Source organism: Thermobia domestica, chromosome 1, assembly GCF_964235325.1.
Source record: "Thermobia domestica chromosome 1, izTheDome1.hap1.1, whole genome shotgun sequence".
In the NCBI taxonomy this organism is placed as follows: Eukaryota; Metazoa; Arthropoda; class Insecta; order Zygentoma; family Lepismatidae; genus Thermobia; species Thermobia domestica.
The window spans coordinates 382,574,882-382,588,817 of record NC_137454.1 but is presented as its reverse complement, the minus strand read 5'-3'; the positions used below and the strand labels follow the sequence as shown (position 1 = coordinate 382,588,817).

Here is a 13,936-nt window from a genome sequence, read left to right as displayed (position 1 = left end):
AGGTTCTCTGGATAGATGAATGATGTGGGGTCCCTCTCCTTATATATGTTCTATACCAACAGATACTCATAAAGTAAGATAGCAACGCTAGTGATGCTATGATACCATATTGTAATAACTGAACAATTACTTTATATATACCATTACTGGTTTATCTAAAACAGGTACACCCAAATTTGTTAATTGGTTTCAAGGTAAAATGTCTGATGTTTCCTGAAAATAGAAAAAAAACAAAGGGAGCATCACTGCTGAAAATGGTAAGTGTTTCCAATATAAATCTTTGGAGCACACCGTAAACCAAGGCATTCTCATCCCTATGGTGACAAGTGGCTGGAAGAAGCTGTGATATCATCATCGAAACTTCCTATCCTCTGCATTCCAAGATCTTTGAATCATACGTGACGGAAGTGAAGAACATAATAAACTGATGAGAATCTATTGGTTTGTCTCCATGAAAAATACTCAAGAGATTTCACATAGAGTAAACTTAATTTCAAGAGACTGAAGATGGAGCACTGTCCACAAATGTAATATTTATGTATCAAATTTTACTTCACTTTGGCAGCATTGCAGAGGCAGGAAGGGGTATCCATATTTATAAATAAAATATGTCTCCTATCACATAATCAATTGTTTACAAAGAAGAACATAGTAAAAATGATCAAGAAACTACATCATTCCAAAAATAATTATTCCGTCAATTGCATGTTCTGTAATACAACTGAGAGAGTATTATTTACTTCAAAAAACTTGTTTTCTATTGAATCAAATGATCAAAATAACATATATCATATAGTAGCTTCCATTTTCACTACCTTGTTATACCCTTGTATATGACTACAACTTTTAATTACAGATTGCCATTAAGTATTGTGTAACACGTTACTTGACTTCCCAACACTGATAAAACATAAAGTTACAATTGTGTCTGCATTACTTATATGACAATAATCAAGTACTTTTAACATTGTACCAGTACACTTGTTCTTTTTAAATTAATTAATTATTATTATTATAATTATTATTATTACAATCATTATTATCTTTGGACTCACTGTTCTTTTCACTGCCCTAAACTAGTGACAGACAATCTTTGGTTGTGGATGGATAACAATTTGTTTTTATTTAAATTCTTTAGAGGGAAAACAGAAACATTACGATCACTCATTGCTAGTATTTCTAGATTCTTTGTAAGGGTTTCTGTCTGTTATCTAGATTCTTTGTAAGGATGTTCTAGCGTGAACAAATAACCAGCCGGATTCCATCACAGACTATCAATGAAAAACTAGAGGTTATAGAGGACCAAATACATATATATAATTCATTTTCTACTATTATTGTGCACAATTTGTACTATTTAAGTTTCAAAGTATTCTATTATAGAGGGTACAGCACTATATTTCTTTCGAGATTGTTAACTTCTCTAAAAATTCTTTGTTCTTTGGGCATATAAGGAATGAATAATAACACCAATAAATATTAAAATGTACTTAATAGACACACTCAAAAAATAATACGAATTATCGCTAACGCATAAATTACTACGGGCGAACCCTCAGTTTCAGACTGCCCGGATTACAATTTTATGCGAAATACTTCACAGGGATAAAATTGTACAAATTAATTTGTCTTTTAACTTGTCATGTTTCTATCTTGTGACTGCTATATGTGGTGTCGTGGATTATTATGCCACATATGTATTCTGGAAGGCAAAAAGTGCAAAATAATATAATAGTGTAGCAAGTATGAAATGCTTCTTAGGCATGATAGTTATTATTGTATTAGTAGCTTTCTGAATAAGGAAACAAATCGAAAAGAATTGAAGTTATGCTTTTGTTACTAATTGCATTTAGTGCAAAGGTACTAGTTTTATTATTGTTATTATTATTACCAAGCACAATGTTAAACTTCGCAAGATTGCAATACGAAGAGCACTGTTTTCATGGTTTAACTTTCGGGAGCAAAGTGACATTGAACAAACTAAGTAGTTCTTTCTTATCTTCAGAACTAAGTACTTGGTAAGATGGTTCTGTCCTTTTGTTTATTTGTGTACCTATTTTTTGAAAGTTATTCAAATTTGGCCGCAATATTTAAACAATACGACTACAATTGTAAATTAGAATGCGATTATCAGAAATTTTGCCTGCATCCCGTGATTTAATACACCCAAACTTTCTCTTCTAATTAAATATCCTGTGTATTCCAAAAATAATTTATGAACTCTGCGACAAGGTAACAGGAAGAGATGCCCGTAGTGTGGATGAATTATTAGTATTCTTGTCAAAATTGTAGTGTAAGTATTGTAATAACCTGCATGGTTATGTTTACAAATATCTAATATGTTTCTATTTACAAACATCAACCATGTGCGTCTTACTATGGATTACTATGGCTGCAGACGACAGAGACACCAATGGTCACATGACAAGGGGAAAAGAGCGCCACCGCCTCACCTGGAGCACCTACATAACCGAGATGATTCCAAGGAAAGAAATCAGTCTGCGATTGGTAATCCCTCCTTTAGTTTGCTCTGGATCTATCCCAAAGCCTCTAGTTTGCTTCGGAATTATAGGATTCCCATCTGAACTCTTAGCTTGTTCGGAGCTCTGTTAGGTATCCTTATTTCAGTCACTTAGCTTGCTCGGAGCTCTGTGACTCTTAACCCCCTCGATTTTTGCACGTAGCATTAGAGATCTTAAAATCCACTCCACCTAGCTTGCTTCGGAGCTCTGTGGAAATCCTGCTCTAGGCGGCTCGGGCCTTGGGTCGCCACTCTCTACCTTATATTAGAGAATTTACATTATCGTAGTATTTCTGTAAAATACAGTTTATAGTGGACCAGCAGCGTTCACCCCGCTTCGCTGCGGTCACCCCGGAACGCAATAAACTTTGTTACTTAGATAATTTTTACTTTTTCGCTTTCAAGTGATATGATAAAAACCATAGAAGATTGCAGTAAATCTTAACATTATATCGCCTGTCATTTATGTTAACCCGCCCCGCTTCGCTGCGGTCATCCCGGTGCTGGCATATTGTAAAAGTGTCTGTAAAAATAAGCAAATCAATTAAAAAATTTTAAACAGAAGATTCAAGCTATTTTCCGCTGTATATCGCCTGTCATTTTGCAGTAAATCTTAACATTATATCGCCTGTCATTTATGTTAACCCGCCCCGCTTCGCTGCGGTCATCCCGGTGCTGGCATATTGTAAAAGTGTCTGTAAAAATAAGCAAATCAATTAAAAAATTTTAAACAGAAGATTCAAGCTATTTTCCGCTGTATATCGCCTGTCATTTATGTTAACCCGCCGAGTGACACGGTCATGCGGGTTGCATATAAATACGTTTATTTTTACCTATGATGAACTAATAACAAAGGATTTGTACGTTATGGACACTTGAATGGTCAATTATCTCAAGACACTGGTAATTAAAAATTAAAGTGATATGATAAAAACCATCTAGGGTCCAAATCCTAATAACCCCCCAAAAATGAAAGAAATTGGTTCAGCCGTATTAGCGTGATGAGCGGACAAAATTTTGTACGTTCTCTTTTATATATATAGATTTTATAATAAAAACCGGTAGTGAGAAAACGATTCCGGACTGAAATTTGCTCTACCTATGCTCTACCAACACCTGCACAAGCAGAACTTTACAGTATGCAAAGGTAGTACCGACAAAGAAGCATATTTGTTCGGAAGTTCCGAATTTTGCCTTGCGTTTCATATACAAATTACAAACAAAAATGCTATTTGATGTCTAAAGCTCTTCTTTTGTAACAAAAATATCACGTTAGTAGTCGACTAGATGTGTGTAAAGTGTGGGTCTACGTTAAATCATTTACATGTTCAGCGCAAGACCTACTTACAAAGTGTGTGCACGATATATTTTAATTATATTCCTCTTGCACTAATGTCGCCTTCACAGTAGAAGGGATGTTAGGTTAGGTTTATTCTATCTTTTCGTTTCCTTTGCGAAACTGATGCACACTCAATAATCTTATGTACTGCAGTATCACTGGAAACAGTGGTAAATCTGTTTTCTGGTCATATACTAACGTCACTTGGCAAAATTAATCTGCACAGGTGTTACAGACATGTAATAAACCTGTACGCTCACTATTTCATTTGTTTATTTACATAGTTAGAAGCCTTGCCGATGGATAATACACTTGTTCTAATACTGAATACTAGTGTAGCAAATGTGCTGCAAAATAATCTAGATTAAAATTACAAAATACAGGAGGAAATTAGACGTGTGCCGGATTTTATGAAAAAAAAAATAACTTTATTTGATGTATATTAAAGAGTATTATTCCAGACAATCAGGGAATGTCGTGAGCACATGTTGCATGTGAAGCACAATTACGCGAATTTAATCGACGGTTATAAAAGACAGCGTGTTCTTAAATATTTGTATTTAGTTTTTAAAAGCCTAACATACTAAAAATAATACAAAATTTACCATTTTTCTTTTGTTTGTTTTCCAAGTGAAAGGAGATAATGAAATGCACCTTACCACAATCATAGATAATGTTATTCCACAACAGAAAATATGAACCTGAAGAATTTTCAGTATTGCCATCCATAGAAATTACAGTGTTACCAGAATAACATTTCCCCCAAAATCTAAGATAAGGCAGCGATTAGAGAAAAGAACTCAACTGCATTTGATTACATGTCATGTTGTTTTGGAATCCTGTGAACTACTTTTCAAATTACATTATTAATTTTAATAACTGTATATTAAAATTATTTTGTTTATTACAAACTAAATACAACTATTACTTAAAAAAATACTTCACAGGATTACAAGACAACATGATACGTAATCAAATGCAGTTAAGTTCGTTCCTCTAGTCGTTGCCTTAACTTAGATTTTGGGGGAAATATTATTCTGGTAAAACTGAAATTCTTCAGGTTCATATTTTCTGTTACGGAATAATATTGTCTATTGATTGTGGTAAGTTGCATTTTATTGTCTCCTTTCACTTATGAAAAACAAACAAAATAAAAATTGTACATTTTGTCTTACTTTTTGTAAATCAGGCTCTTAAAAATATAGTCAGCCAGTGGCGTATTTAAGGAAGAGGCTTCCGGGCTTAAACCCTCCCGAAATCTTATTTACTATATTAAAATAAATTAAATATCTTGCAGAATTTCACATTTCTAGGACTAAAGTTAGCAAAGCTTTCCCCCGCAACGAAATCGTAAATACGCCACTGTAGTCAGCTATTCTGGCCTTTCTTTTATGTGTTTGTGTAATATCTTGTCTATTTAAGATACAATTAAAATGTTTCAATTAATGTCGCATGAATGAAGTGTTGCATAATGGTATTATGATTAGCAGGTTATACCTAAAAAAAAAATATATATATATATATATATATTATTATTAGTTTCCATTTCAGTCCGGCTGGTTCATCGCTCATGCTACAACTTATTTTCTTGTAGTTCACAGACAGTACAGACACCACTTTGACGTAAAGCTATTAAAATATACAGCACCAACAAAGTATAAAATAAAAAATAACGGCTACTATCAAACAGATGCTTCATCTATCACTGTTATAACTCTTTTAGGTCCTGACATTAATCGCCAGTTACTGGAACGGAACAAAGGAAGTTCTCGCGTCCCAGTGGTGGAACGCCTTCTTTCAGGTTGCATTGGAACGTTCGGTTGATCAGAATGACCTGTTGACTCACCTGCGGCTCCTGCTCCTTGCATCTGAGCCGCTGATGTGGAACTATTCTGTCGCGCAAGAGACCAACGCTGTCCTCGTCTATCGGTTATAATCGGAATTTCAGCGATAAGATTGTTCTCAAATTCACTAAGCATTAGATAATTTTCCACTTTGTTACAAGAAGTGATACAGTCACCAATATATTCAAGGTCCTCCAATAAGTTATCAGGGAGGTCCATATCGGCGATTCCTTCTTCAGAGATACAGGTTAGCTCTGGCTTTTTGAGTTCCGCCATGTTGTTGAACGTAAAAGAGCGCTGCGTTAAGAGTGTTGCACCAATCGCTGGCTCGTCCTCTTGGAACGATAATCGGCGTTTGCTGTCCGGACACGTTTCAGACACACAAGTATGCTGAACACCGTTGCTCTGCGTGTGTTTGTGTCGCGCTACGTTTCTTCGATGAACGTCAATTAGGAACAGGGTAATGCTACCAACGAGGACACATGTTGAACTGAAGTAGTAACCAGCCTTTCCACCACACTCTATGTTTATGTAACCTAGAAGAAAAATAAAATAAAATAATAAGACGTTAGAATAGAATTGCTGCAATAGCATGTTACAAGGTATTAAGAGAAACATCTTGAAAACACTGCCATACTAAAAATAAACAAAAAATTTACAATTTTTCTTTTGTTTGTTTCTCATAAGCGAGAGAAGATAATAAAATGCAACTTACCATAATCATATATAATATTATTCTACAACAAAAAATATGAACCTGACGAATTTTCAGTGTTGCCAGAACAACATTTCCTTCAAAATTTAAGTTAGGGCAGCGAATAGAGGAACGAACTCAATTGCATTTGATTGCGTATCATGTAGTTTTGGTATCCTATGAACAGGGGCGTAAATAAGGGCCCCGAAGAGCTCGCATTGCGCGAGGGCCCTAAGCTATCAGGGGCCCCCTAAATCATAAAATGGGACGTAGAGAAGGAGTCCCAGTCCACGTTGACTGCGGGAGGGCCCCCAAGCTTTTAGTTACGCCATGCCTGTGAACTACTTTTTAAATAACATTATTATGTAATTTTAATAACTGTATGTTAAAACTATTTTATTTATAAAAACTAAATACGACTATCCTAAGACAAGGATACCAAGACCACATGATACGTAATCCAATGCAGTCAAGTTCGTTTCTCTAGTGGCTGCCTTAATTTAGATTTTGAGGGAAATGTTATTCTGGCAACACTGTAATTTCTATGAATAGTGACACTGAAAATTCTTCAGGTTCATATTTTCTGTTGTAGAATAAAATTATTTTTGATTGTGCTAAGTTCAGGGCCATGCCGTGGAAAATCAGCGCCCGGGGCGAGAGTATACAGCGGCGCCCCCATATATATATTCCAAGCAATTTTTCCTATCTTTTTCCTTTTTTCTCCCGAATTTTCGCCCCCTTATTTCGGCGCCCGGGGCCGTTGCCCCGCTCGCCCTTCCCACGGCACGGCCCTGGGTAAGTTGCATTTTAATTATTTTGTTTCATTTGTGAAAAACTAGCAAAAGAAAAATTGTCAATTTTGTATTATTTTTAATATGTCAGGCACTTATAATGATCAGCACTTATAATTAAACGACTGAGTGGAAAACCCAAAAAGATTGAAAATTGACTTAAAATTGCACTTTTGTGATAATCTGACAGCTCACTATTATTTTCACTTGAAACGGTCGAGCTTGATAATGTTAGAAATTCCAGCATTTTTAAAGGAAAAACTCTTTTGTCTTAAATGTGTAGGTTGAGTAAAAATCAAATTTCTTTTCAAACTTTAAAAAAAAAAAAAAAAATGGTTTGATGGAGTGGAGTGGAGTGATGGATACTGATTTTCCACTCAACTGTTCATTTTTAGAAGTTTTATTGGCTTCTTCAAACTTGTACCACAAAAACATTATATTTACTAAGCAAATACATTATTAAACTAAGTCATTTTTGGGAATTATACAGGGTGGCCACAAAGTCCCGTTACTCTTTAATAAATGCTAATGTAATCAAAGAGACATGTTGGTTACAGCATGATGGGCACTTGCCCATTATGCCCTCACCGTACGCGAATATCTTATGGAAGTCTTTCCTGGGCCCGCACCACTTGTCTGACCACCACGAAGCCCAGACTTCACTACCTGTGATAATGAGCTATTGGGGTTCATAAAGGACATCGTTGCACAACCGTTACAGTACCAGTGTCTAATTGACAGAAGCTGTGAAACAAACTTTCACTCAAGTTACACCTGCAATGCTTCGCAAAATACCGCACAGAACCTGGCGGCGTATTATCCTTTGTCAAGAGAATGACGGTCGACAGACTGTTCCTTTGGACACTTAATGTTTCATATCTCAATAAAACTTCTTGAAAGCATTGTTGTTCACGTCGTTCAGTGCTTTCCGTGTAGTTATCTACGTACGTTTAGTGATTTATGTTACTTATTTTCAAGGGTAACGTGACTTTGTGGCCACTCTGTACTTTAAAATTTTACTGATAAGGCTAGTGACTTTCCTTCTATGTGAGATAGGTTTTCGAATTCCTTTATTTACCGATACTTTAGTTAGATCTTCGCATAGTAATCTAATAAGCTGTGATTCATAGTAAAAAAAAAAAATCAATAATAACAAAAACCTCAAGAAACTGAAGTAAAATGCAAGTTAGCAATAACATAAAGAGATCTCCAAGGCAAATGAAGTTCAACCTTACAGAAATTAACACAGTGCTTCACTTTCAGGAAGAATATTCCTGCGAAGATGGATCAAAGCACTTTTTGTATAGAATGGGGTCATGAAAATTGTGTCAACCTTAAATGATAAGTTTCAGCATCGTCATGTATGGTTGCTGAAATAAAAACAGATTATTTCTAAACAATAAATACATATTTTTATAAATAAATAAAATGAACTAATAAAACCTTTCCAGTGCACTTCTTATTGTATAAACATCATTTCATTATTGTATATAAACATAATGCTATTCAACAAAGTTAGTTGATTAAATATAAACGTATGGACGAAATAACTCGAATAGGTAGTCAGGCACGTAGCCAGGATTTCGTGAAGGGGGGGGGGTCCGAGGTATGAAATACTGTGGTCATCAAACCAGAGGCTCGATCATTCTAAACTATTTTATTGAAACATATATTGGTTCGTTTAGCCTGGATTTCGTAATGAGGGGGGGAGGGTAACATGAAATACTGAAGGTCCAGGAGCTCGATCAATCTAATTACTTCACTGGCAACATATATTGGTTTGTTAGAAGAATAAATAGGGAATATGTTACTAAGTATTTTAATAAACTATGAAGAAATCTCGAGTAAAATAATTAAAAAAAAAACGCATTTAAAAATATTTTACAATATTTACGTCCTTCTTCTCTTCATCCAAATATAAGAACTTTCCTTTTATTATGACCTCAACTATTACAGGGTGTTTCAAAACAATACCGACAACGTTTGGGAGGTGATTCCTGATATCAAGATGAGACAAAGGGTGCACAAAGGCTTCCTTTCGAAGTTATAGGTTCCCGAAGACATAAAAAACTGAACTTTTAAGGCCTATAGCTCCAAAAGTATGAGACCTATGTGCCCTATGCAAATTTCTGTTTCAGAATCCTACGGTACCTCTGCAACAATTTTTATAGAGGTAGTTGGTGAGTACTTCAAATTATATGCCCGTAACCAGACCCCCTCTATAAAACTTGTTGTGGAAGTACCTCAGGATTCTGAAACATGCATTTTTGGATAGGGCACATAATAGTTCCTAAGTGAAGTTTTCACCCGACTACGATAGGTCCTATAATTGTGAGGCTATGGATCTTTAAAGTTAATTCTTTCATGTTTTCGCAGCCTATAAGTCCGAAAGGAAGCATTTGTGCACCCAGATAGGTCTATACTTTTTGTCTTATCCTAGTGTCAGGATTCACCTCCCAAACATTGTCAATGTTGTTTTGAAACACCCTGTATAAAAATTACATATTCAGTACTATAAAAAGTACATACTCAATAATGTCTTGTAAAATATTTTTCAATGTCTGCATTCCTTTCTCTGTTGAATCAAGTGTTAATAGAACTTTCTTTCCTCATAAATGTTTGTTTTTATTATTCCGTCAACTACTGTCTGTTCCAAATGACAGGATAAAGGAGCAGTAGAAAATTGTTTTTGGAATAACATATTTGATACTGCAGAGAAGCGATAACAAAATATTATTATAAAAAATGTCCACGCTGTTACACAACGGTACTATGCTTTCGGAAGCTTGAAATCTCCCAGACTAGTAGCAGAAATACTGAGAATTCCGTAAGTTTTATAGAAATTTCAAATTCCCTGACTCTGCCAGGATATCTCGCTCACATCACCACCACATTGCAAGTAATACAAATATCCTAATATGAAAGAGTAACCAAAAGCTTCCTGTAGTTTTTTTGTTTTTATTTTTAACGCTGATCCTTCTTTTTCTCATTTTATTTTGTTTCATCCTTCCTTAATTTTTCATTTCTGGTCTCGAAGGGGGGGTCCGGACCCTCCCCCCTTGGCTACGTGCCTGAGGTAGTCCTACTGATTAACGATGAATGAAACAAAATAGTTCAAACATGGCCAGAGAATAGAGGATAGTCATTCATAATTTATTCACAATAAAAATGTTCTGGTTTTAAGATTAAAGTCGCAGCACTTTGGCCAACTCGACTATTGTTTCAAAGTAGAATAAATGTATTAAATTGTTTGCACTAAATAACTTACATCACGGCACAAGTCGCAACCAAAGTGGTTCGGGCATAAACCCGTATCTGCTTGCACTAAATAAATATATTGTTACAAAGTAAATAAGTTGAAATTAATAAATACGTTGATGTCAGGTACATATTCTATTTTCCTTGACATGAACAGGAAAATTATTGGTTTGATTGCACTTGTTTCTTCGTCAAGATTAACTAAAAAGCCCTTTGTTATTGTCAAAAATGTACTTTGCAGTTAACTAAAATCCTGTAACGTTCAGTGCTGCCAACTTACTACAATAGAAATGACGAAGTATTTCAAAAGCTGCGTTTCTTTATGGAACACCCTTTCAGTTGACCAGTTTTGACCGTTCTTTTGGAATTGCTAGGTAGACACTAGATTTAATTGTCGGTAGTACAGGCTCAAACCTGTCGATCTGCGTGGCGGCCGCACCTTGTTGTGCGCGATGAATTCCCAATGCTACCAAACGCAGTGTATAACCTTCCCTGGTGTCAATGTGAGCTTTTTCTCGCTTCAACGATAATCCTTTCATTTTATTGTAGTAGGCTATCCACTTTTCACCATTCGTGATCAAGTGGTTCAGAAATGGGTCAAGTTCGTTACGCTTCAGTAGAGATTCGTAGATAGAAATTAGATCGAATAAAAGTTTCTGAGTCAAATCATGTGGGACCCTTCTTTTTCTAGCTAGCCAGCTTTCTCCAAATGGTTGGACGATGTTTGGTGAAGGCAGGGGCGTCATTTCAGACTTCACTTGAGGGGGGGGGGGGAGAGTACCATTGACATAAGACTTTCATGCTTTGTACTAGTATATCAGTAGACAATCGATTAAAGTATATGCATTCCCCAAACTGTTGGGGGAAGGCAATTGCCTCCTCCTGCCTCCCCCTAAATGACGCCCCTGCGTAAAGGATGTTTAGGTCATTGCGCTTATACATCGGTGTTATTAAACTTTTTCCAGAACATCATCCACATTTGACGTGATTGGTCGCCCACTGCGAAGAGCATCTTGGGAATCGAACGAAAGCGACTGCGCCATCTTTTGGCTGTTGGTTTTGATAACGTGTCCTTCCCACAAACACCACATATTTCTTTATGCATTTGCACCTTAGTCGAAATAAAACTGCAAGAAGCAGAACAGTTTTGCAGAAAGTCAAGAAATGTTCACAGCGGAATACCCTACGTCTTACCCCCAAAGAATTCCATCACTTTTTGCACATCTACTTTAGCTTAAACTATCAAATGACGTTATGTCCGACATGCTGCGACTCTTATATTCTGAGATTTGTGACATTAACGCCATCTCGTGTCCAAAAGGCGCACTACTGTTTACATTGCTTGATATTAGGAATTAGCATTATGCACACATGTTTTTTTCTATTATAAATAGGATTAAAAAATATACGTCACAAAACTGAACTTCCACAAAGGAAGAGACATCTAAATAGATTTAAGGAAAAAATAATAAAATTACAGATCCTTTGAAAGAAAAGAAAATAATAATTTTCCTTATAAATCAATAGGCAAAAAAATTAAAATGGCGTAGGTACTCCATACCCTTAATATTTATCCACTTTTTACCCTAATTATCTCTACGGGATTTCAACACGAAGCAATGGTTTAGTTGAGATTTACAGTATATGACAGTCAACGTGGAACCAATAACAACGTACAGTACAAACACAGGAGAGTACACGTAATTTCAAACGTTCATTATAGGCAATGTCTGTCACGGATAAAAGATTGTGTGTGTCACTGTTACGAGTACACGTGTCACTTTTAGAACTATACAGTATTTGTCACGGCTAGTAGTATGTGTGTCACTGTTAGAAGTGTATGTGTCACAATTAAAAGTGTACGTGTCACAATTAAAAGTGTACGTGTCACAATTAAAAGTGTACGTGTCACTGTTAAGAGTATGTGTCAGATTTAGGAATATCTGTCACTGTTAGGAGTATGTATGCCACTGTTAAGAGTGTGTGTATTATTGTCAGGAGTATAGAATAGAGGAAGGCAAGAGTACGAAATACCAAAATCTCCAAAAGCAATTAGGAATTCTCGTATTTATTTTAACGCTTAACTTTTACATCTCTTCTGATTTACGAATATTTAAATCGCGATTATCCCCTTAAGGTCAATTAGTGATATTTTAAATCATTTCGAACCAACTTTATATATGGTTAGTCTTGTTATATGGGAATAATTGAGACCAGAAGCAGTCTACAGGCTAAGTCCAAAAGAATCTTGGCCGACCTCCTGATAAACCGCGTCTTTCAGGAAGGTGAATTGTGACAATCCGATAACCACATGAGGAAATCTTCGGTTCAGTGTGAAAGCTTAAATAAGAACCAGCACTCTAATCAGTGAAATGTGCTTTGCTAATTTTTATTCAATGTGAAAGTACCTAACTTTATTGCTAAAAAAGCAAAGGCATTTATTTCAAACAAGTCGCCATTACAGTTTTCGTATTTGAACACAACACTCATGAAAAGTCATGTTAAAGCGGAAGGCACTTGCCCCTGAAAAAGAATATTTATCTGTTTTTAGTTTCTTGTGTTCCCCAAAGTACCGGTACATGCGGAATTAGTGCAAGTGCCTTCCGCTCGCATTACCTAGGTAAAACGGCTACGATCTTGGTACTAGCACTTGTTTCGGTGTCCAGATCTCAAATACAGTATTTATCTTTCAGTCTGATTCTATGTATGAATCCGAAATTTCAAATCTAGATAAGGGGCACCAAAATTCATAGTTTATTCTCGGTGCTCATATTGTGATTTACTAAATAATTATTAAATCTAATTGTAAGGTATACATTTGATATTTTGAGCAGACTGAGCAAGATAAATATACATAAAAACTAGTCAATACTTGTCTTAACTGTTTGTTTTCTTAACTGTCAATGAAATAGGTGTATTCAGGAATTTTAAATATTCGAGTTTTGTATTCCAGTTTCAAATATAAATATGTGTGTATTTCATCTCGGTCCTGCAACCGGGTGGACCTAGATTCGACATTCGAACTCTCATCGGGGTCAATTCAGATTATTTTTTAGTAAGGCAAGCATTTGATCTTTAGTGTAGAATGAAGGAGACAAATAGACTTGTCAATATCCGTCTTAATTTTCTGTTTTCTTCTTCACTGTCAGGACTTCGTGAAATTACTTTCGGCGAATTTTTTGATATTCAAGTTTATCACAATTTGGGTGGGATGTGGGTTTGGATAAGAATCAAGATTTGAGATACGGATTTCGGATGCAAATCCGAATTTCGAACCCAGATCTGAGATCCGAATCCAGATCCGAGATCCGGGCCCAGATCCGAGATCCGGATCCACATCCAGATCCGAGATCCGGATCCAGATCCAGATTCGAAATCCGAGATCCGGATCCAGATCCGAAATCCGAGATCCGGACCCAATCAGATCCGGATCTTCGGATCCGACCAGATCCGGATCCGGCCATCCCTACTATAAATATATACCGGTAC

The 13,936-nt window shown here is 35.9% G+C and overlaps 1 protein-coding gene across 1 annotated transcript in view; it reads right to left on the bottom strand.

The window, feature by feature from the left end:
- Positions 1-936: 936 nt before the first annotated feature.
- The window catches only part of LOC145664646 (monocarboxylate transporter 2-like), a 204,534-nt gene continuing 191,534 nt past the window's right edge, over positions 937-13,936 (bottom strand). The window contains exon 6 of the mRNA XM_081731484.1: positions 937-6,240. Coding sequence (XP_081587610.1) covers positions 5,543-6,240 — 698 coding nt within the window. The 3' untranslated portion in view covers positions 937-5,542. The remainder of the gene's footprint in view (positions 6,241-13,936) is intronic.